Here is a 26,342-nt window from a genome sequence, read left to right on the forward strand (position 1 = left end):
TCTTTGGGACACTGAAAAGATTTGAATAGAAACCCAACCCCTGTTCCTGTGGATGAACTGGGACAATCATCCCCAAAAGTTCTAGATCTTAAACACATTTCAGAAATGCTTGGGCCTTCACTGGGTTCTTTGGTACATGGGTGAGAAAGAATCTTCTTCCCACGAGAGGTCTTATTCTGAATACAATTCAATACCCCTGAGAAATAATATTCTGAATCCACTGATTTTGGACAGAATCTGCCCAAAATTCTTGAAACAGTTTTAGTCTGCCCCCACCAGAAGAACTTTATTGGGGGCAGCACTTTTACGCAGGCTTAGGGGCCAGATTTGGTTTCTTAAATGGTTTGGATTTATTTCAATTTGGAGATGGTCTCCAATTAGAGCCAGAGGCTTTAGGGGATGGAACAGTTTTCTGTTCTCTATTCTGATGAAAGGAACGAAAACGGTTAGAAGCTTTAGATTTGCACTTAGATTTTTTATCTTGAGGCAAAGATACTAAGATACAAAGATACTAAGAGAAAAAAAGGGAAGAGAAAACAAAAAGGAAGAGAAAAACAGTATGCCCTATGCCAGCACAATCCATTAAGGGGAATATAGAAAAGATAAAGCTATCAGGTGGTGGCTACTGGTCTGAGAGAAACACAAGCCCCGCTCCCAAAAACACTGTATTGCTAGCAGATGAATTTACAAAAAGAAGTATTTATTAAACAATTCATACATATAAACTTAAAACAATAAATGATAAGTGCCTATATAAAATTGGTACCAATCCTCCAAAAGCCATTGGGAAACACAAAAAATCCCCTTTAAATGAAAAGAGCTCAAAAAGGATGATGATAGATGATAGTAATAAGGTGACTGATGTCGGCGTCTATGAGCCTTCATAGATTAAAAAAGAACAGCTAATATGATACTCCCATATGCTTATTTCACATCAGAGTCTCTTTCACATAGAGTCCATGCCAAATAACAGACAATATTCCAAGCAAGTGACAACGAGCACATAAGCAGTGAGAATAAAGCAGCAGGCAATTTCGGAGAATGTTAGCTAGCAGGGAAGCAGCTGAAACACAGCTTAAATTTCTGGGAGGGATTACAAACCACAAGGAAAGTTACGCCTTAAAAAAGCCGCATTGAGTATCCCCAGCGGCGAAGCATGTGTAGTGTTTTGCTTTACTACCTCGGCAAGGCCAGTCAAGCATCCTAATCCACTCTGACCATTTGGATGACTGCATGCCATACTGGCCACATAGACCAAGCTACAAAGTTTCAGCAATAGCAATCCACAAATGTTCACATTAAAAAAAAAAAATTGCTTTATTGCTCACCCACATAAAACAAACCTATTTTCCAGTGATCGTATGCTTGTTGAATGCTTAAATATTTTAGAATACGAAGTTTAATTACGTGCAGTAAATAAGGTAGTATTTTTGTTTTTATTTGATTAAAATCAGTGGGGACTTTTTGGTTACTGATGCATGCTTTGAGGGTTCTATAACGTCCCAGTAACTAAAGGCATTCCTTAAAGAAACACTTTTCTGAATTTTGGCCACATTGGATCATGGTACTTGGAGTTTCAGGGACATTGCATTCCATTTGCTGGCATCAGGGAGCCGCTATTACAATCAGGGAGACTCCCTGAACTTCAAGGAGAGTTGGGATGTCTGCAGTAGCCACCACCCCCTGCGCTGATAGCTTTATCTTTCCTATATTCCCCTTAATAGATTGTGCTATTCCTTTTATTTCTCTTAATATTTATTATACCCCCTTGCACCCCTGGAAACATTATTTTTTAGATATTCAGGGTTATCCATTATATTATCTGATTGGGATTTAGCTGGTGCACCGCCACCCTCTTTATATATGTGTTTGTACAGATGTATTTAAGTATTTGTGTTTTACTGTATATTTACTGTAAATATTTTACATTCAAATGTTCTTCACTTACAATACTTTTTATTGTACATACATATATATATATATATATATATATATATATATATATATATATATATATATATATATACAGGGAGTGCAGAATTATTAGGCAAATTAGTATTTTGACCACATCATCCTCTTTATGCATGTTGTCTTACTCCAAGCTGTATAGGCTCGAAAGCCTACTACCAATTAAGCATATTAGGTGATGTGCATCTCTGTAATGAGAAGGGGTGTGGTCTAATGACATCAACTCCCTATATCAGGTGTGCATAATTATTAGGCAACTTCCTTTCCTTTGACGAAATGGGTCAAAAGAAGGACTTGACAGGCTCAGAAAAGTAAAAAATAGTGAGATATCTTGCAGAGGGATGCAGCACTCTTAAAATTGCAAAGCTTCTAAAGCGTGATCATCGAACAATCAAGCGTTTCATTCAAAATAGTCAACAGGGTCGCAAGAAGCATGTGGAAAATCCAAGGCGCAAAATAACTGCCCATGAACTGAGAAAAGTCAAGCGTGCAGCTGCCAAGATGCCACTTGCCACCAGTTTGGCCATATTTCAGAGCTGCAACATCACTGGAGTGCCCAAAAGCACAAGGTGTGCAATACTCAGAGACATGGCCAAGGTAAGAAAGGCTGAAAGACGACCACCACTGAACAAGACACACAAGCTGAAACATCAAGACTGGGCCAAGAAATATCTCAAGACTGATTTTTCTAAGGTTTTATGGACTGATGAAATGAGAGTGAGTCTTGATGGGCCAGATGGATGGGCCCGTGGCTGTATTGGTAAAGGGCAGAGAGCTCCAGTCCGACTCCGACGCCAGCAAGGTGGAGGTGGAGTACTGGTTTGGGCTGGTATCATCAAAGATGAGCTTGTGGGGCCTTTTCAGGTTGAGGATGGAGTCAAGCTCAACTCCCAGTCCTACTGCCAGTTTCTGGAAGACACCTTCTTCAAGCAGTGGTACAGGAAGAAGTCTGCATCCTTCAAGAAAAACATGATTTTCATGCAGGACAATGCTCCATCACACGCGTCCAAGTACTCCACAGGTTGGCTGGCAAGAAAGGGTATAAAAGAAGAAAATCTAATGACATGGCCTCCTTGTTCACCTGATCTGAACCCCATTGAGAATCTGTGGTCCATCATCAAATGTGAGATTTACAAGGAGGGAAAACAGTACACCTCTCTGAACAGTATCTGGGAGGCTGTGGTTGCTGCTGCACGCAATGTTGATGGTGAACAGATCAAAACACTGACAGAATCCATGGATGGCAGGCTTTTGAGTGTCCTTGCAAAGAAAGGTGGCTATATTGGTCACTGATTTGTTTTGTTTTTGAATGTCAAAAATGTATATTTGTGAATGTTGAGATGTTATATTGGTTTCACTGGTAAAAATAAATAATTGAAATGGGTATATATTTGTTTTTTGTTAAGTTGCCTAATAATTATGCACAGTAATAGTCACCTGCACACACAAATATCCCCCTAAAATAGCTATAACTAAAAACAAACTAAAAACTACTTCCAAAACTATTCAGCTTTGATATTAATGAGTTTTTTGGGTTCATTGAGAACATGGTTGTTGTTCAATAATAAAATTAATCCTCAAAAATACAACTTGCCTAATAATTCTGCACTCCCTGTATATATATATATATATATATATATATATATGAAAGGGCAAGTAGAATGTTACAGACCAGATCACTGGAATGATAACAAAAAGCACTAATAGATATGCGCCAGTATTGAAAAAGAAAGAATTGCAGCTATTGTGATAAAAAATAGAGCAGGTGTTAGTAAAACACTCGCACCTGTTCAGATGTGTAAATGTAGAAGGAGAAAGGGTTTCAACAGCGCAAATAATTTCTATACTATAACATGAAACATAAAAAAGCAATAGGACATATAAAAACCAAATGCAAAATGACAAAACCAATATAAAAAAGTCAATAAAGATAGTAATTATCTCTATATAACTCATGATTCCAATGTAGAAATTAGATGGGTTAATATTCCCCTTACCAGAATATACCTCAATCTAATTAGGTAAGTTGCCGCAACTGGTAGAGGGTGATGCAATTCCAGTGTGTATATATGAAGAACAGTGTTGTGCCATCCACCACTATATCAGCCTTTCTCTCTTCTATAATATCCCTGGGGAGGAAAAATCACGGAAGAACACCTACTCCAAGAGGTGGATTGCACGACACTGATCTTCATATATACACACTGGAATTGCATCACCCTCTACCAGTTGCGGCAACTTATCTCATTAGATTGAGGTATATTCTGGTAAGGGGAATATTAACCCATCTAATTTCTACATTGGAATCATCAGTTATATAGAGATAATTACTATCTTTATTGACTTTTTTACATTGGTTTTGTCATTTTGCATTTGTTTTTTATATGTCCTATTGCTTTTTTATGTTTCATGTTATAGTATAGAAATTATTTGCGATGTTGAAACCCTTTCTCCTTCTATATATTTATATATATATATATATATATATATATATATATATATATATATATACCTATATATCTATTCCTAAAGATATATAGGTATATATATGTATTTTACATTAGGAGTATGAGATATGTATAGAAATATATATTTAATAATAAAAAGTACATTATTTTCTATGTGAAGAACATAGAAATGTTAAATATGTGTAACGCTTCGGGGATCCCAACTTAAGACTAGCGCTGTTGGGTTAGTGCACATGAAGAATTGCTATTGTCAATGTGTGTTCTTGAAATATTATATATAAAAAATAATTTATGTAAGAACTTACCTGATAAATTCATTTATTTCATATTGGCAAGAGTCCATGAGCTAGTGACATATGGGATATACAATCCTACCAGGAGGGGCAAAGCTTCCCAAACATCAAAATGCCTATAAATACACCCCTCACCACACCCACAATTCAGTTTAACGAATAGCCAAGTAGTGGCAGGATAAAATAAGGAGTAAAAAAGCATACAAAAAAGAGGAACTGGAAATAAAATTGTGCTTTTATACAAAAATCATAACCACCATTAATTTCTTTCATATTGGCAAGAGTCCATGAGCTAGTGACGTATGGGATATACAATCCTACCAGGAGGGGCAAAGTTTCCCAACCCTCAAAATGCCTATAAATACACCACCCACCAAACCAACAATTCAGTTTAACGAATAACCAAGAAGTGGGGTGATAAGAAAGGAGCAAAAAGCATCAACAAGGAATTGGAATAATTGTGCTTTATACAAAAAAATCATAACCACCATAAAAAGGGTGGGTCCCATGGACTCTTGCCAATATGAAAGAAATTCATTTATCAGGTAAGTTCTTACATAAATTATGTTTTATTTCATGTAATTGGCAAGAGTCCATGAGCTAAAGACGTATGAAATAGCAAACACCAAAGATGTGGAACTCCACGCAAGAGTCACTAGAGAGGGAGGGATAAAAATAAAGACAGCCAATTCCGCTGAAAAAATAAATCCACAACCCAAATCAAAAGTTTTAATCTTATAATGAAAAAAAATGAAATTATAAGCAGAAGAATCAAACTGAAACAGCTGCCTGAAGTACTTTTATACCAAAAACTGCTTCTGAAGAAGAGAAAACATCAAAATGATAGAATTTAGTAAAAGTATGCAAAGAAGACCAAGTTGCTGCTTTGCAAATCTGATCAACAGAAGCTTCATTCTTAAAAGCCCAGGAAGTGGAAACTGACCTAGTAGAATGAGCCGTAATCCTCTGAGGCGGGGATTTACCCGACTCCAAATAAGCATGATGAATCAAAAGCTTTAACCAAGATGCCAAAGAAATGGCAGAAACCTTCTGACCTTTCCTAGAACCAGAAAAGATAACAGACTAGAAGTCTTCCTGAAATCTGTAGTAGCTTCAACATAATATTTCGAAGCTCTTACCACATCCAAAGAATGTAAGGATCTCTTCAGAGAATTCTTAGGATTAGTACACAAAGAAGGGACAACAATTTCTCTACTGATGTTGTTGGAGTTCACAACTTTAGGTAAAAATTTAAACGAAGTCCGCAAAACCGCCTTATCCTGATGAAAAATCAGAAAAGGAGACTCACAAGAAAGAGCAGATAAATCAGAAACTCTTCAAGCAGAAGAGATGGCCAAAAAGGAACAACACTTTCCAAAAAAGTAATTTAATGTCCAGAGAATGCATAGGCTCAAACGGAGGAGCCTGTAAAGCCTACAAAACCAAATTAAGACTCCAAGGAGGAGAAATTGATTTAATGACAGGCTTGATATGAACCAAAGCCTATACAAAACAATGAATATCAGGAAGTTTAGCAATTTTTCTGTGGAACAGAACAGAAAGAGCAGAGATTTGTCCTTTCAAAGAACTTGCAGACAAACCCTTATCTAAACCATCCTGAAGAAACTGTAAAATTCTAGGAATTCTAAAAGAATGCCAAGAGAATTTATGAGAAGAGCACCATGAGATGTAAGTCTTCCAAACTCGATAATAAATCTTTCTAGACACAGATTTACGAGCCTGCAACATAGTATTAATCACTGAGTCAGAGAAACCACTATGACTAAGCACTAAGCGTTCAATTTCCATACCATCAAATTTAATGATTTGAGATCCTGATGGAAAAACGAACCATGAGATATAAGTTCTGGCCTTAATGGAAGTGGCCAAGGTTGGCAACTGGACATCCGAACAAGATCCATATACCAAAACCTGCAGCCACCAGCAGCACAAACAATTGCTCCATGATGATTTTGAAAATTACTCTTGAAAGAAGAACTAGAGGCGGAAAAATATAAGCAGGTTGATAACGCCAAGGAAGTGTCATTGCATCCACTGCTTCCGCCTGAGGATCCCTGGACCTGGATAGGTACCTGAGAAGTTTCTTGTTTAGATGAGATGCCATCAGATCTATTTCTGGAAGCCCCCACATCTGAACAATTTGAAAAAACACATCTGGGTGAAGAGACCACTCTCCCGGATGTAAAGCTTGACGACTGAGATAATCCGCTTCCCAATTGTCTATACCTGGGATATGGACCGCAGAAATTAGACAGGAGCTTGATTTTGCCCAAACAAGTATCCAAGTTACTTCTTTCATATCCTGAGCACTGTGAGTCCCACCCTGATGATTGACATATGCCACAGTTGTGACATTGTCTGTCTGAAAACCAATAAACATCTCTCTCTTCAATAGAAGCCAAAACTGAAGAGCTCTGAGAATCGCACAGAGTTCCAAAATATTGATTGGAAATCTCGCCTCTTGAGATTTCCAAACCCCTTGTGCGGTCAGAGATCCCCAGACAACTTCCCAACCTAAAAGACTTGCATCTGTTGTGATCACGGTCCAGGTTGGATGAACCAAAGAGACCAGTAGAACTATACGATGGTGATCTAACCACCAAGTCAGAGATAGTTGAATATTGGGATTCAAGGATATTAAATGTGATATCCTAGTATAATCCCTGCACCATTAATTCAGCATTAAAAACTGGAGAGGTCTCATATGAAAACGAGCAAAAGGAATCGAGTCCGATGCTGCAGTCATGAGACCTAAAACTTCCATGCATATAGCTACTGAAAGAAATAATAGAGACTGAAGGTTCTGACAAGCTGAACTCAATATAAATTGTCTCTTGTCTGTTAGAGACAAAGACATTGACACAATCTATCTGGAAACCTAAAAAAGGTGACCCTTGTCTGAGGAATCAAGGAACTTTTTTGGTAAAATGATCCTCCAACCATGTCTATGAAGAAACAACAGAAGTTGAATCATATGAGATTCTGCAGAACGAAAAGACTGAGCAAGTACCAAGATATCGTCCAAATAAGGAAACACAGAGAACCTTTGAAAAGATTCCTAGAGCTGTCGCTAGGCCAGAAAGGAAGAGCAACAAATTGGTAATGCTTGTCTAAAAAGAGAATCTCAGAAAATGAAAATAATCTGAATGAAACATAATATGAAGATATGCATCCTGTAAGTCTATTGTGGGCAAATAATGCCCTTGTTGAACAAAAGGCAGAATAGACCTTATAATCACCATTCTGAAAGATGGTACTCTTACATGACAATTCAAAAGATTTTCTTTCTTTGGGACAATGAATAGTTCTGAATAAAACCCCAGATCCAGTTCTTGAAACAGAACTGGTATGAATACCCCAGATAACTCCAGGTCTGAAACACACTTCAGGAAAGTCTGAGCCTTTACTGGGATTGCTGGAATATGTGAGAGAGAAAAAGACTTCTCACAGGCGGTCTTACTCTGAAACCTATTCTGTACCCCAATCTAAGGAGTTTGGACCGAATTGAACCAAATAACTTTAGAAAAATCTTAACCTACCCCCTACCAGCTAAGCTGGAATAAGGGCCGCACCTTCATGCGAATTTGGGGGCTGGTTTTGACCTCTTAAATGGCTTGAATTCATTCCATTTTGAAGAAAGCTTCCAATTAGAAACATATTACTTGGGGAAGAATTAGGTTTCTATTCCTTATTAAGAACAAAAAGGTAATAAGCTTAAAATTTACCCTTAGAACTTAATCTTGAGGCAAAAAAAACTCCCTTCCCCACAGTAACAGTTTTAAGTATTGCATCAAACTGTGAACCAAATAATGTATTACCTTGGAAGGAAAGAAAATAGAAATCTGGATTTAGAAATCAGTCAGCATTCCAAGATTTAAGCCATAAAGTTCTTCTAGCTAAAATAGCTAAAGACATAGATTTAACCTCAATTTTGATAATATCAAAAAATGGCATCACAAATGAAATTATTAGCATGTTGAATCAAGTTAACAATGCTAAACAAATCATAATCCGATACTTGTTGTGCTAAAGTTTCCAACCAAAAAAGATGAAACAGCTGCAACGTCAGCAAAAGAAATTACAGGCCTAAGAAAAGGACCTGAAAATAAATTAATTTTCCTTAGATAAGATACAAGTTTCCCATCTGAAAGATCTTTAAAATAAATACTATTTTCCATAGGAATAGTAGTACGTTTAGCAAGAGTAGAGATAGCCCCATTAACTTTGGGGATCTTTTCCCAAAACTCCAAACTAACTGCTGGCAAAGGATACAATTTTTAAAACCTTAAAGAAGGAATAAAAGAAGTACCAGGCCTATTCCATTCCCTAGCATTAGGAACTGGAAAAAAAAACCTCTGAAGTAACCACAGGAGGTTAATAAACAGAATTTAAATGTTAGCTAGCCTTAAAATCAAGAGGACTAGTCTCCTCAATATCCAATATAATCAACACTTTTTCAACAAAGAACGAATGTACTCCATTTAAAAATAAAAAAGTAGATTTGTTAGTGTCAATATCTGATGAAGGATATTCTGAATCAGATAAATCCTCATCAGAGAAGGATAATTCCTTCATTTGAAAATTCATCAACTAAATGAGAAGTTTAAAAAAGACCTTTACATTTTATTAGAAGGTGGGATGGCAGACAAAGCCTTCTGAATAGAATCAGAAAAATATTCTTATAAATTCCTAGGTATATCTTGTACATCAGGGGCGCGATCCGATATGCAGCGTAGTTTGCTGCGCAAGCGAGGGAACCCCCGCCGCCCGCAGTTTCAGCTCACAACTCGAGCTATCCTATATACGGCGCCGTCAGATGCTAAAGTGCCGTAAGTCTCACAAACCAGCGATGTCCAGAAATCTGCGTGAGTACAAATTTCTGGAGTCGCCAGTGACTTATGGCACTTTAGAAACTTCCGGCGCCTACAAAAGCTGACTAAATTATAAAATCTCCCGTACTGTCTAACATGCCTCCCTAACATAGCCCGACACGTATACCCCTCTATCCGCTATCCCCCCTCACTATCCTAACAATAAAAAAAATGTATTAACCCCTAAACCGCCGCTCCCGGACCCCGCCGCCACCTATTAAAGTTAATATCCCCTAAACCCCCGCTCCTGGACCCCGCCGCCAGCTATATTAAATATATAACCCCCTAATGTGAGCCCCTACCCCGCCGCCATCTACCTTACCTACCCCCTAAAGTGAGCCCCTACCCCGCGCCATCTATTTTAAAATTATTAACCCCTAATTTAATCCCCCTACACCGCCGCCACCTATATTAAATTATTTAACACCTAATCTAATCCCCCTACCCCCGCCGCCACCTATATTAAATTATTTAACCCCTAATCTAATCCCCCTACCCCCGCCGCCACCTATATTAAATTAATTAACCCCTAATCTAATCCCCCTACCCCACCGCCACCTATATTAAATTAATTAACCCCTAATCTAATCCCCCTACCCCGCCGCCAGCTATATTAAATTATTTAACCCCTAAAATACTAAACTATCCCTACCACTAAACCTAAGTCTAACCCTACAAATAAACCTGAAAAGGGCTTTTTGCGTGGCATAACCCCAAAGTAAACTGCTCTATTGCCAGCCCTTAAAAGTGCTTTTTGCGGGGCATGCCCCAAAGAATTCAGCTCTTTTACCAGCCCTTAAAAGGGCTTTTGGTGGGGCTTTGTCACAAAGTAAACAGCTCTTTTGCCTACAATCTAAATCCCCCTACACCGCCGCCACCTATAATAAATTTATTAACCCCTAATCTAATCCCCCCTACACCTCCGCCACCTATATTAAACACATTAACCCCTAATCTAATCCCCCTACACCGCCGCCAGCTTTATTAACTATATTAACCCTAATTATATTAGGGTTAAAATAGTTAATATAGTTATTATATTATATATTAACTATATTAACCCTAATTATATTAGGGTTAAAATAGTTAATATCGTTATTATATAATATATATATTAAGTATAATAACCCTATCTAACTCTAACATCCCTAACTAAACTCTTATTAAAATAAATCTAATATTAATATTATTAATTAAAATATTAAATCTAAATACTTACCTATAAAATAAACCTTAAGATAGCTACAATATAATTAATAATTACATTGTAGCTATTTTAGGGTTTATATTTATTTTACAGGTAACTTGGTATTTATTTTAACTAGGTACAATAGCTATTAAATAGTTAATAACTATTTAATAGCTACCTAGTTAAAATAATTACCAATTTACCTGTAAAATAAATCCTAACCTAAGTTACAAATACACCTACACTATCAATAAATTAAATAAACTACAAATATCTAAACTAAAATACAATTAAATAAACTAAACTAAATTACAAAAAAAAAAACACTAAATTACAAAAAAAAAAAGATTACAAGATTTTTAAGCTAATTACACCTATTCTAAGCCCCCTAATAAAATAATAAAGCCCCCCAAAATAAAAAAAATTCCCTACCCTATTCTAAATTAAAAAAGTTAGCTCTTTTACCTTACCAGCCCTTAAAAAGGCCTTTTGCGGGGCATTCCCCAAAGAAAACTGCTCTTTTGCCTGAAAAAAAACAAACACAATACCACCCCCCCAACATTACAACCCACCACCCACATACCCCTACTCTAACCCAAACCCCCCTTAAATAAAGCTAACACTACCCCCTGAAGATCTCCCTACCTTGTATTCACCCAGCCGGGCAGAACTCTTCATCCGATCCGGCGATGTCTTCAATCAAGCGGCAGTGAAGTCTTCTTCCATCCGGGCGATGTCTTCAAGCAAGCGGCAGAGAGTCTTCTTCCATCCAGCGATGTCTTCAAGCAAGCGGCAGAGAGTCTTCTTCCATCCGGTGATGTCTTCAAGCAAAGCGGCATCTTCAATCTTCTTTCTTCGCTCCTCCGCCGCGGAGCATCCATCCGGCACGACGACTTCCCGACGAATGATGTTCCTTTAAATGACGTCATCCAAGATGGCGTCCGTCGAATTCCGATTGGCTGATAGGATTCTATCAGCCAATCGGAATAATGGTAGAAAAATCTGATTGGCTGATTGAATCAGCCAATCAGATTCAAGTTCAATCCGATTGGCTGAACCAATCAGCCAATCAGATTGAACTTGAATCTGATTGGCTGATTCAATCAGCCAATCAGATTTTTCAACCTTAATTCCGATTGCTGATAGAATCCTATCAGCCAATCAAAATTCGACGGACGCCATCTTGGATGACGTAATTTAAAGGAACATCATTCATCAGGAAGTCGTCGTGCCGGGTGGATGCTCCGTGGCGGAGGAGCGAAGAAAGAAGATTGAAGATGCCGCTTTGCTTGAAGACATCACCGGATGGAAGAAGACTCTCTGCCGCTTGCTTGAAGACATCGCCGGATGGAAGAAGACTCTCTGCCGCTTGCCTGAAGACATCACCCAGATGGAAGAAGACTTCACTGCCGCTTGATTGAAGACATCGCCCGGATCGGATGAAGAGTTCTGCCCGGCTGGGTGAATACAAGGTAGGGAGATCTTCAGGGGGGTAGTGTTAGCTTTATTTAAGGGGGGTTTGGGTTAGAGTAGGGGTATGTGGGTGGTGGGTTGTAATGTTGGGGGGTGGTATTGTGGGGGGGTTTTCAGGCAAAAGAGCAGTTTTCTTTGGGGCATGCCCCGCAAAAGGCCCTTTTAAGGGCTGGTAAGGTAAAAGAGCTAACTTTTTTAATTTAGAATAGGGTAGGGAATTTTTTTTATTTTGGGGGTTTTTATTATTTTATTAGGGGGCTTAGAATAGGTGTAATTAGCTTAAAAATCTTGTAATCTTTTTTTATTTTTTGTAATTTAGTGTTTATTTTGTAATTTAGTTTAGTTTATTTAATTGTATTTTAGTAAGATATTTGTAGTTTATTTAATTTATTGATAGTGTAGGTGTATTTGTAACTTAGGTTAGGATTTATTTTACAGGTAAATTGGTAATTATTTTAACTAGGTAGCTATTAAATAGTTATTAACTATTTAATAGCTATTTTACCTAGTTAAAATAAATACCAAGTTACCTGTAAAATAAATATAAACCCTAAAATAGCTACAATGTAATTATTAATTATATTGTAGCTATCTTAGGGTTTATTTTATAGGTAAGTATTTAGATTTAAATAGGAATATTTTAATTAATAGTATTAATATTAGATTTATTTTAATAAGAGTTTAGTTAGGGATGTTAGAGTTAGATAGGGTTATTATACTTAATATATATATATATAATATAATATAATAACGATATTAACTATATTAACCCTAATATAATTAGGGTTAATATAGTTAATATAGTTATTATATATATATATAATAACTATATTAACTATATTAACCCTAATATAATTAGGGTTAATATAGTTAATATAGCTGGCGGCGGTGTAGGGGGATTAGATTAGGGGTTAATGTGTTTAATATAGGTGGCGGCGGTGTAGGGGGATTAGATTAGGGGTTAATACATTTATTATAGGTGGCGGCGGTGTAGGGGGATTTAGATTGTAGCCAAAAGAGCTGTTTACTTTGGTGACAAAGCCCCACCAAAAGCCCTTTTAAGGGCTGGTAAAAGAGCTGAATTCTTTGGGGCATGCCCCGCAAAAAGCCCTTTTAAGGGCTGGCAATAGAGCAGTTTACTTTGGGGTTATGTCACGCAAAAAGACATTGCGCATGCGTTAGGTGTTAGGTTTTATTTAGCAGATAGCGGTTGACAGCTAGATAGACATTGCGCATGCGTTAGGTGTTAGGTTTATTTTGTAGCTAGTTTAGGGAGTTACGGGGCTCCAATAGACAGCGTAAGGCTTACTACGGCTGCTTTTTGTGGTGAGGTGAAAATGGAGTAAGATTTCTCAATTTTCGCCACGTAAGTCCTTACGCTGTATATTGGAAACCAAACTGCGCTGGTTTGGTATACCTGCCTATGGCCCAAAAAACTACGGGCGACGGCAGAAATATACGAGCGTAACTTCTAGGTTACGCCGTATATAGGATATCAAACCAGCTCAAAATTCAGCGTTGCCGGCATTTGCGGGCGACGCTGCATATCGGATCGGGCCCCAGATGTTAAAAGAATAGCAATAGACAATGCATTAATACTGATGGACATTTTCTCTGCATGTAAAAGTTTATCATGATAACTAATTACAAACCATAGCTAAAGATAAAAATTCATAACATTAAAATAAATGAACTTAGCTTTGGTAGGACTGATATCAGTCAGCAGGAATCCAACAGTGTTTTCTGATACAGGAACGGTTTTGAGATATCTTGCAAATGTAAGAGAAAAAACAACATATAAAGCAAAATATCAATTTCCTTATATGACAGTTTTAGGAATGGGAAAGAAATGCAAAACAAAATAAGCCTCTGAAAACCAGAAGCAAAAAGAAATGAAGTCTTAAATAATGTAAAAAGTTTGGCGCCAAGAATGACGCCCACAACTGACAAAATATTTTTTGGCGCCAAAAACGTCTGCAACAAAAATGAGCGTCATAGATGACGCAACCACGTGAAAAATCTCGGCGCCGGAAATGACAAAATTACGTCAACAAACGTAATTCTCGTGCCAAAAAAGTCTTGCGCCAAGAATGACGCAATAAATTATAGCATTTTGCGCTCCCGCGAGCCTAACAGCCCGCAATTTAGAAAAGAGAGTCAATTTGAAAACTTCAGGTAAGAATTTTTTTTTTTTTATATGCATTTCCCAAATATGAAACTGACAGTCTGCAAAAAGGAAATATACTGATAAACCTGAATCATGGTAAATATAAGTACAAACATATATTTCGAACTTTAAATATAAAATGCCAAACCATAGCTGAGAGTGTCTTAAATAAAGGAAACATACTTACCAAAAGACACTCATCTACATAAAGTAGATAGCCAAACCAGAAACGAGAATCAGCAGAGGTAATGGTATATAAGAGTATATCATCGATCTGAAAAGGGAGGTAGGAGATGAATCTCTACAACCGATAACAGAAAACCTATGAAATAGATCCCCGTTAGGATGACCATTGTATTCAATAGGTAATACTCCCTTCACATCCCTCTGTCATTCACTGCACTCTGAGAGGAACCGGGCTTCAAAAAAGCTGAGAAGCGCATATCAACGTAGAAATCTAGCACAAACTTACTTTACCACCTCCATAGGAGGCAAAGTTTGTAAAACTGAATTGTGGGTGTGGTGGGGGGTGTATTTATAGGCATTTTGAGGGTTGGGAAACTTTGCCCCTCCTGGTAGGATTGTATATCCCATACTTCACTAGCTCACGGACTCTTGCCAATTACATGAAAGAAACAGCTATTTCCACAAAAAAAATAAAATCCACAAAAAAAATAAGTCTCTCATAAATTTCAAGAAAAAACTTAAATTATAAGCAGAAGAATCAAACTGAGACAGATGCCTGAAGAACTTTTCTACCAAAAACTGCTTCAGAAGAAGCAAATACATCAAAATGGTAAAATTTACTAAATGTATGCAAAGAAGACAAAGTTGCAGCTTTGCAAATCTGATCAACGGAAGCTTCATTCTTAAAAGCCCAAGAAGTGGCAACGTATCTAGTAGAATGAGCTGTAATTCTCTGAGGCGGAGACTGTTCTGCCTCCAAATAAGCCTTGTGAATCAAAAGCTTTAGCCAAGATGCCAAAGAAATGGCAGAGGCTTTCTGACCATTCCTAGGACAAGAGAAAACAACAAATAGACTAGAAGTCTTCCTGAAATCTTTAGTAGCTTTGACATAATATCAAAGCTCTTACAACATCCAAAGAATGTAAAGATCTTTCAAGAGTATTCTTAGGATTAGAACACAAGGAAAGAACAAGACTGTCTTTACTAATGTTGTTAGAATTCACAACCTTAGGAAGACATTTAAACAAAGTCTGCAAAACAGCCTTATCCTGATTAAAAATCAGAAAAGGAGACTTACAAGAGAGAGCAGACAATTCAGAAACTCTTCTAGCTGAAGAGATAACCAAAAGAAACAACACTTTCCAAGAAAGTAGTTTAATATCCAAATAATGCATAGGCTCAAAAGGAGGAGCCTGCAAAGCCTTCAAACCAAATTAAGACTCCAAGGAGGAGAGATTGAATTAACAGGCTTGATATGAACCAAAGCCTGAACAAAACAGTGAATATCAGGAAGTTTAGCAATCTTTCTATGAAATAAAACAGCAGAAATTTGTCCCTTCAAAGTACTTGCAGACAAACCTTTATCCAAACCATCCTGAAGAAACTGTAAATTTCTAGGAATTCTAAAAGAATGCCAAGAGAATTTATGAGAAAAACACAATGAAATATAGGTTTTCCAAACTCGATAATAAATCTTTCTTGAAACAGACTTACAAGCCTGTAGCATAGTATTAATCACTGAGTCAGAGAAACCTCTATGACTAAGCACTATGCATTCAATTTCCATACCTTCAAATTTAGAGATTTGAGATCCTGATGGAAAAATGGCCCTTGAGACAGAAGGTCTGGCCTTAAAGGAAGTGGCCAAGGTTGGCAACTGGACATCCGGCAAGTACCACATACCAAAACCTGTGAGGCCATGCTGGTGCTATCAGAAACACACAAGATTGTTCCATTATGATCTTGGAGATCACCCTTAGAAGAAGAACTAGAGGCGGAAAAATGTAAGCAGGTTAGTAAAACCAAGGACCTGCTAATGCATCCACCATCTCCGCCTGAGGATCCCTGGACCTGGAAAGGTACCTGTGAAGCTTCTTGTTTAGATGGGAAGCCATCAGATCTATTTCGGAACACCCCACATTTGTACAATCTGACAAAATACATCTGGGATGGAGAGAGCTCAGAATATTGTGATGCAGCAAAGTATATGTTTTTTTATGGCTTCAGTGGTTGGTGTATACAGTCCTCTCTAGAAGATCAGTTGAGAGAAAGCTGTTTGCTTGTTACCAGGAAGTTTGTAGCATTGGAAAAACCCATTATGCTTGATATATCACTTTCAGTACAAGTGCCCCTACCATTGTTCGGAATCGGCATACGAAGAGGGAGGTGTGTTAGCATCCAGCGTTCCTGATTGGCCACACGGAACTTGGTCCGGCTTGAGGATTGGTTGTTGCCGTTGTGAGTCTTCCGGGCGACGCTGAGGTCCCCGGCCCGCGTGGTTAGGCATGTTCAAGTGCCGCCCTGCTTGTGAGTACCCTTTTTCCTCTTACTTACATGTCCGGGTCCTTTACGTTATCACCCTATTGGCGCCTTCCTGTTTCCCCACTACAGATTTCCTAACCGTCGACATACGTTACAGAAGAGCGGCCTCACATCGGATTGTTTCAACTGATTTTCGCTTCCGTTACCGTAGGCGCACCTCCATCAAGAACTTTTTTTGTTTTTGATTTCTTGTTCCCACTGGATGGAGAGACCACTCGCCTGGATGTAAAGATTGATGACTGAGATAATCCGCTTCCCAATTGTCTACACCTGGGACATGTATCGCAGAAATTAGACAGGAGTTGGATTCCACCCAAGAAAGTATCCAAGATATTTCTTTCATAGCTAAAGGACTGTGAGTCCCCCCTGATGATAGACATATGCCACAGTTGTGATATTGTCTGTCTGAAAATAAATGAATGAATCTCTCTTTAAAAGAGGCCAAGCCTGAGCCCTGCAAATAGCACATAGTTCTAAAATATTGATTGGTAACCTCACGTCTTGAGGATTCCAAACTCCTTGTGCTGTCAGAGACCCCGAGACAGCTCCCCAACCTGTGAGACTTGCATCTGTTGAAATCACAGTCCAGGAAGGACAAACAAAAGAGGCCCCTTGAATAATCAGATGATGATCCAACCACCAGGACAGAGAGAGTTGAATGTTGGGATTTAAGTATATCAACTGTGATATCCGAGTATAATCCCTGCACCATTGATTCAGCATTCAAAGTTGCAGAGGTCTAATATGAAAAAGAGCAAAGGGGATCGCGTCCGATGCTGCAGTCATAAGACCTAAAACTTCCATGCACATAGCCACTGAAGAGAATGATCCAGACTGAAGGTTTCGACAGGCAGAAACCAATTTCATTTGTTTCTTGTCTGTTAAAGACAGAGTCATAGACCCTGAATCTATTTGGAAACCTAAAACGGTGACCCTTGTCTGAGGAATCAAGAAACTCTTTGGTAAATTGATCCTCCAACCATGTTTTTGAAGAAACAACACAAGTTGATTTGTGTGAGATTCTGCTAAATAAAAAGATTGAGCCAGTACCAAGATATCGTCCAAATAAGGAAATACTGCAATACCCTGCTCTCTAATTACAGATAGAAGGGCACCGAGAACCTTCAAAAAGATTCTTGGAGCTGTTGTTAGGCCAAACGGAAGAGCAACAAATTGGTAATGCTTGTGTAGAAAAGAGAATCTGAGAAACTGATAGAGGACTGGATGAATCGGAATGTGAAGATACGCATCCTGTAAGTCTATTGAGGACATGTAATGACCTTGCTGAACAAAAGGCAGAATAGTCCTTATAGTCACCATCTTGGAAGTTGGGACCCTTACAAATTGATTCAAAAACTTCAGATCCATGACTGGTCTGAAAGAATTTTCCTTCTTCGGGAGATTGAATAGATTTGAATAAAAACCCAGACCCTGTTCCAGAAGTGGAACTGGTACAATTACTCCTGAAAGCTCTAGATCTGAAACACACTTCAGAAAGGCCTGAGCTTTCACAGGATTTGTTGGAATGTGAGAGAAACATTTTTCTCACAGGAGGTCTTATTCTAAAACCTATTCAATACCCCTGAGAAACAATATTCTGAATCCAATGATTCTGAACGGAACCTGCCCAAATGTCTTGAAATAATTTCAATCTTCCCCCCACCAGCAGAACTTGATTGAGGTCCGCACCTTCATGCAGACTTGGGGGCTGGCTTTGGTTTCTTATAAGGCTTGGTTTTATTCCAACAGAATTTGGCTTCCAATTGGAGCCAGAGTCTATAAGGGAAGGAGTGGTTTTTCTGTTCTCTATTCTGACGAAAGGAACAAAACCGATTAGAAGCTTTAGATTTACCCTTAGTTTTTTTATCTTGGGGCAAAAAAACTCCTTTCCCCCCAGTAATACTGGAAATAATAGAATCCAACTGGGAACCAAACAAATTATTAGCAGTGAACAAGTGCTGTTTGAGCACGAAACATGTCTGCTCTGTGCACCTGCTTTACAACCAGGATTTTATCATGTCCTCCTATTTAGGACGAATTGTTTGTTTTTAAATTTTGTCCCAATAAACATTTTTCACTTTTTACTACAAGGACTTTGAGCGCTTTTTACCCTCTACGTGGATATCTTGGTTTATAGCGTGTGGAACAGACACGCTGGAATCAGCTGCCTCAGTCCTCATCTAACCAGGAATCATTGAATCCAGCCCACTCTCCAACAGAGCCGTTACAACGTATACTATTTACCGGATGGTTTTCTTTGCAGCGCTCCGTTGTGCAGGTTAGTGAATGGCAAACAAATTATTACCCTGGAATGATAGAGAAAGTAACCTAGATTTAGATTCCATGTCAACATTCCATGATTTGAGCCATAAAGCTCTTCTAGCTAAAATAGCCAAAGACATAGATTTAACATCAATCTTGATGATATCAAAAATAGCATCACAGATGAAATGATTAGCATGTTGAAGCAAACAAACAATGCTATGTAAATCAGAATCTTTTTCCCTATGTGCTAAGCTATCCAACCAAAAATTTGATGCAGCCGCAACATCGGCCATAGAAATGGCGGGTCTGAGAATATAGCCAGAATGTAAATAAGCTTTCCTTAGATAAGATTCCAATTTTTTCTATCTAAAGGATCCTTAAAAGAGCTGCTATCTTCCATAGGAATAGTAGTACGCTTAGCAAGAGTAGAAATAGCCACATCAAACCTTAGGGACTTTTTCCCAAAACTCTAATTTAGCTATTGGCAAAGGATACAGCTTTTTAAACCTTGAAGAAGGAACAAATGAAGTACCAAGCTTAGACTATTCCTTAGCAATCACATCAGAAATAGCATCAGGAACAGGGAAAACCTCAGGAGTAATCACAGGAGGTTTATGAACAAAATTTAAATGTTTACTGGATTTATTATCAAGAGGTCCAGACTCCTCAATATCAAAAGTTATCAACACTTCTTTTAACAAAGAACGAATATACTCAATCTTAAAAAGATAAGATGATTTATCAGTGTCAATGTCTGAAGAAGGATCTTCCAAATCAGAGAGATCCTCATCAGAGGTGGATATATCAGTATGTTGTTGGTCATTACAAATTTCATCAGTATTATGAGAAGTTTTAAAAGACCTTTTACGTTTATTTGAAGGCAGTATAGCAGCCATAGCCTTCTGTATTGCATCAGCAATATAATTTTTCATATCAACAGGAATATATGTACTTTAGATGTTGAAGGAACAACAGATACTGTACTAGCACTAATAAAAACATTTTTCTGCATGCAAAGCTTATCATGACAACTGTTACATACTACAGCTGGAGATATAATATCCACAAGTGTACAACAGATACACTTAGCTTTGGTAGAACTGTGTTCAGGCAGCATGGTTCCTACAGCAGCTTCTGAGACAGGATCAGATTGAGACATCTTATAAAATGTAAAAAAAAAAATAACATTAAAACAGAAATATCTTATTTCCACATATAGCAGTTTCAGGAATGGGGAAAAATGCAAATGCTAAAATTGACAAAAAAAGCAAATAGCATAGCCCTCTGAGCATTAAGAAGGCAAGGAGCATACAGGAAGTGGGGTAAAATAAATCTACATTTTTGTCGCCAAGTATGACGCACAATGCAAGAGGAAGTTTAAATTTTTTGGGGCGCCAACATATATCCAGAAATGACGCAACTCGCGCCAAACAACCTGGCGTCAACTAAGATGCAGGAAATGACGAACTTGCGTCACTACAGACGCACATTTGTGCCAAAAAAAATTCTCCCGCTAAGAATGATGCAATAAAAACCAGCATTTTGCGCCCTCGCGAGCCTAATTTGCCCGCAAGTTTTCAAAGAAAAAAACAAGTCAAATTGAAAAAAAGACAATACCCCAGGTAAGACAAACGTCCTAAAACATCATTCCCATAATGAAACTGCCAGACTGCAAAGTAAAATACATATATTTAAAACTTTATATTAATACATAAAGCGCCAAACCATAGCTGAGAGTGTCTTTAAAAAAAAAAAAGATACATACTTACCAAAAGACACCCATCCACATATAGCAGATAGCCAAACCAGTACTGAAAACTAACAGCAGAGGTAATGGTATACAAGAGTATATCGTCGATCTGAAAAGAGAGGTAGGAGATGAATGCCTACGACCGATAACAGAGAACCCTTGAATTGGGTTTCAGAATGCTTAGAAGCGCATATCATAGAAGAAATCATAAAAATCAAGCACAAACTTACTTCACCCACCTCATAGGAGGCAAAGTTTGTAAAATTAAATTGTGGGTGTGGTGAAGGGTGTATTTATAGGCATTTTGAGGTTTGGGAAACGTTGCCCCTCCTGGTAGTATTGTATATCCCATACGTCACTAGCTCATGGACTCTTGGCAATTACATGAAAGAAATATAAATTATTAAAATATTATTATACATTATATTATTATACATTTATTTTTACACTAGCTTCCTTTAAACCAGGATTTGTTTTGTACATTTGAGTTAACACACATTTCTTGACTTATTCCCATGCTTTTTAAAATATATAACTGAAAAAACCCCATAAACCTTATATACTTTTTATCTTAAATTTAGATTATAAATTTTATGCCTGGCAACAAGACAGCGCCCTATGTAAACTGCACATCAAATGTAAGTATACTACAAAAATAAAATGACATCTTGCACTTTATATCCTGTTACACCAACTGAAAAAACTTTTCGATCATAATATACTGTATGTTATGTGTAGTAAAAAAAAAATGCAATTTACTTTTATAATTTATTATGTCCTATCTACATGTATAATCCTGCACATAGTGGGCTTTCCAATTCCAACTAGAATTGGTAGTGCAAACTCCAGACTGAGAATGCTATATTCCATACAGATGATGTTTATTAGTTATTTATAGAATTCCTTAAAGAGACAGAAAAGTCAATATTAAAAATTCCTAATTCAGAAAGAGCAACTTTCAAATTTACTTCTTTTATCAAATTTATTTTGTTCTCTTAGTATTCTTAGTTGAAGAGTAAGTCTAGGTATGCTTATAGGAGCTTATGGGTGTGCACATGTCTAACAACCTATCGCCTAGATTACGAGTCTTGCCTAGATTAAGAGAGGTCCCAACGCTGCTTTTTAACGCCCGCTGGTATTACGAGTCTGGCAGGTACAGGTGTACCGCTCACTTTTTTTCCGCGACTCGAGCATACCGCAAATCCACTTACGTCAATTGCGTATCCTATCCTTTTAATGGGATTTGCCTAATGCCGGTATTGCGAGTCTTGGAAAAAGTGAGCGGTACACCCTCTCCTGTCAAGACTCCTACCGCATTTAAAAGTCAGTAGTTAAGAGTTTTATGGGCTAACGCCGTAACATAAAACTCTTAAATAAAGTGCTAAAAAGTACACTAACACCTATTAACCCCTAAACCGAGCACCCCCCCCCCCCCCACCCACATTGCAAACACTTAAATACATTTTTAACCCCTAATCTGCCGACTGGACATCGCCCGCCACTTCAATAAATATATTAACCCCTAAACCGCCACACTCCCGCCTTGCAAACATTAGTTAAATTTTATTAACCCCTAATCTGACGTCCCTAACATCGCCGACACCTACCTACATTTATTAAACCCTAATCTGCCGCCCCCAACATCGCCACAACTATATTAAATTTATTAACCCCAACAACCCCTAACTTAAATATAATTTAAATACATCTAAATAAAAATACTATTATTAACTAAATAATTCCTATTTAAAACTAAATACTTACCTATAAAATAAACTCTAAGCTACCTACAATATAGCTAATAGTTACATTGTAGCTAGCTTAGGGTTTATTTTTATTTTACAGGCAAGTTTGTATTTATTTAACTAGGTACAATAGTTATTAAATAGTTATTAACTATTTAATAACTTCCTAGTTAAAATAACTGCAAATTTACCTGTAAAATAAACCTTAACCTAAGTTACAACTACACCTACCACTACACTATAATTAAGTTAATTACCTAAACTAACTACAATTAATTACAATTAAATTAAATAAACTAAAGTACAAAAAAACAAACACTAAATTACAGAAAATAATAAAATAATTACAATTTTTTAAAACTAATTACACCTAATCCCCCTAATAAAATAAAAAAGCCCCCCAAAAGAAAAAAAATCCCTACCCTATACTAAATTACAAATAGCCCTTAAAAGGGCCTTTTGCGGGCATTGCCCCAAAGTAATCAGCTCTTTTACCTGTAAAAAAAAAGACAATACCCCCCAACATTAAAACCCACCACCCAACCCACACACCCAACGCTGCTCTAAAACCCACCCAATCCCCCCTTAATAAAACCTAACACTAACCCCTTGAAGATCACCCTACCTTGAGACGTCTTCACCCAACCGGGCAGAAGTGGTCCTCCAGACGGCCAGAAGTCTTAGATTTAGGGGTTAACAACTTTATTATAGTGGTGGCGGGCGGTGGCAGATTAGGGGTTAATGAGTGTAGTTAGGTGGTGGCGACATTGGGGGGTGGCAGATTAGGTGTTAATAAATAAAAAGTAGGTGTCGGTGATGTTGGGGGCAGCAGATTAGGGGTTCATAAGTATAATGTAGGTCGCGGCAGTTTACGGAGCGGCTGATTAGGGGTTAATAATATAATGCAGGTGTCGGCGATGTTGGGGCGGCAGGTTTAGGCGTTAATAAGTGTAAGATTAGGGGTGTTTAGACTCTGGGTTCATGTTAGGGTGTTAGGTGTAGACATAAAAGTATTTTCCCATAGGAATCCATGGGGCTGCGTTAGGAGCTGAATGCTGCTTTTTTGCAGGTGTTTTTTTTCAGCCGGCTCTGCCCCTTTGATTCCTATGGGGAAATCGTGCACAAGCACGTTTAGCCAGCTTACCGTAAACAGCGCTGGTATTGCGGTGAGATATGGAGCTAAATTCTGCTCTACGTTCAACTTTTTGCGGCTAACGCCGGGTTTAAAAATACCTATAATACCAGCGTTACTTTAGGTGAGCGGTAAGGAAAAACTGTGCATTAGCCACGCATACCATTACCGACAAAAACTCGTAATCTAGCCGTATGGCAGTAGCATTTGCAACTATGTATAACACCACTAATAATCTTAGGTAGGCTGATAGAAGCTTAGGAGCATGTTTGTGTCTTTAATAATTTATGGTAGCAATGGTTGCAATTACAGTATGTATAACATTTCTACAAACACTGTTGTTAATAGACATGTGCCCTTGGATCCTTCGTTAGGATCCGAATGCGGAAAAAGGTGACCACTTTTGGCATTTGGCTCTTTTCAAAGCCAGATTTATTCTTGTGAAAGTTTAACACAGTAAGATCAGGGCAAATCCAGATCTTAGTTTGTTAAACTTCACAAGAATAAATCTGGCTCCGAAAAGAGCTGAATGCCACAAGCAGCGACCGTCTTCTGCATTTGGATCCTAACAAAGGATCCAAATGCACCTATCTATTTGCAAACACCGCTGACACGTGGGTAGAAGACACGTGCATGCTCCTGAGCATACATAAGATTACTCTTTAACAAAGGATACCAAGAGAAATTAGCGCACTTGATAATCAAAGTAAATTGAAACGTTGCTTCAAACTGCATGTTCTATCCAATACATTTGTTTCATTTTGACTTTACTGTCCCTTTAATTGGCCTAAGCAGAGATAAAAAGCAGTATTTATTATTTTCAATATTTAAATAATTAAGTTTGCTTGAATACATTATACTGTATAGTTTTGATTTAGTAAATGTTCCTGTTCTTATAAGCCCTTTGTTATACTAAACAGAGTGAAGACATGGGACCATTAGAATATTTTCCACCAGGAGGGACATTCGGCTTACAGTACTTCCCTTACTATGGGAAAAAAGCTCAGGTATTTTCATCATAATTCGTTTGATTGAAAGATAAGTGTTCTCTGGTTTATAAGTGATTACATACCTGTTATTTTCTGTTTGCTTTTTTTACCAGCCAAACTATACCAATCCATTGGTAGCAGTGAAATTCCTAAATGTTGTAAAGAACACCGATATACCTGTGGTATGTAAAATAGTTGGACATGGAATTTTCTACAGACAATCCTCATGACCCCTATGAAGGAAAAGTGTCATTCAGCCCTTAAAATAAGAAAACTGAGTTACAAGATAAAATGCAAACATTTGCAAGGTAAGTTTACATAGCAGATATGCTTTATTATGTTATCTTGCACAGAGAAGGTGAAAATAGTTTTGGAGACTGTGGTGTTTGTGAGATAAGGTAACTTACTTCAAGGTGACACAGAGTTCGATGTGAAATGCATATCCAGCTATAACTGATAGCTATATCAGTATTCTTATTTACAAGAAAACAGTATCACCTGCATGCAAGAAAAACACACTGTGCAGCCACACTAAACTATATTTCTGAGTTACATAAGAGTTAAATGTATGTCTCAGTTGTGTAGTTCAATCTAGGATGCAACCAAACTTTCCAGACCACACCAGTTCGAGAAAGATCAGAGCTAACAGGTAAAGAGGTGAAACAGCACTAAGCAAATGCAAATAAAAGTATATGGGGAGCAGAGTCTGTGACTGAACCATATTGCAAGAGAGAAATAAAGATCCTCACAGTGAAATGTAAAGGGAGATTAAGCACCTCTTGCATTTCTTCACAAATTAAGCTTGTTCTCACCCTCCCCTTGAGAGCAAAAAACATAATTTATGTAAGAACTTACCTGATAAATTCATTTCTTTCATATTAACAAGAGTCCATGAGCTAGTGACGTATGGGATATACATTCCTACCAGGAGGGGCAAAGTTTCCCAAACCTTAAAATGCCTATAAATACACCCCTCACCACACCCACAAATCAGTTTAACGAATAGCCAAGAAGTGGGGTGATAAGAAAAAAAGTGCGAAGCATATAAAATAAGGAATTGGAATAATTGTGCTTTATACAAAAAAAATCATAACCACCACAAAAAGGGTGGGGGCCTCATGGACTCTTGTTAATATGAAGAAATGAATTTATCAGGTAAGTTCTTACATAAATTATGTTTTCTTTCATGTAATTAACAAGAGTCCATGAGCTAGTGACGTATGGGATAATGACTACCCAAGATGTGGATCTTTCCACACAAGAGTCACTAGAGAGGGAGGGATAAAATAAAGACAGCCAATTCCTGCTGAAAATAATCCACACCCAAAATAAAGTTTAACGAAAAAACATAAGCAGAAGATTCAAACTGAAACCGCTGCCTGAAGAACTTTTCTACCAAAAACTGCTTCAGAAGAAGAAAATACATCAAAATGGTAGAATTTAGTAAAAGTATGCAAAGAGGACCAAGTTGCTGCTTTGCAGATCTGGTCAACCGAAGCTTCA

The 26,342-nt window shown here is 37.7% G+C and overlaps 1 protein-coding gene across 1 annotated transcript in view; it reads left to right on the top strand.

The window, feature by feature from the left end:
* ATP4B (ATPase H+/K+ transporting subunit beta) overlaps window positions 1-25,069 on the top strand; it is a 70,990-nt gene extending 45,921 nt beyond the window's left edge. The window contains exons 5-7 of the mRNA XM_053704906.1: window positions 21,555-21,611; window positions 24,771-24,857; window positions 24,953-25,069. Of these exons, the coding sequence (XP_053560881.1) occupies window positions 21,555-21,611; window positions 24,771-24,857; window positions 24,953-25,069 (261 nt within the window). The remainder of the gene's footprint in view (window positions 1-21,554; window positions 21,612-24,770; window positions 24,858-24,952) is intronic.
* Window positions 25,070-26,342: the final 1,273 nt, after the last annotated feature.

This window comes from Bombina bombina, chromosome 3 (assembly GCF_027579735.1).
Source record: "Bombina bombina isolate aBomBom1 chromosome 3, aBomBom1.pri, whole genome shotgun sequence".
Taxonomy (NCBI): Eukaryota; Metazoa; Chordata; class Amphibia; order Anura; family Bombinatoridae; genus Bombina; species Bombina bombina.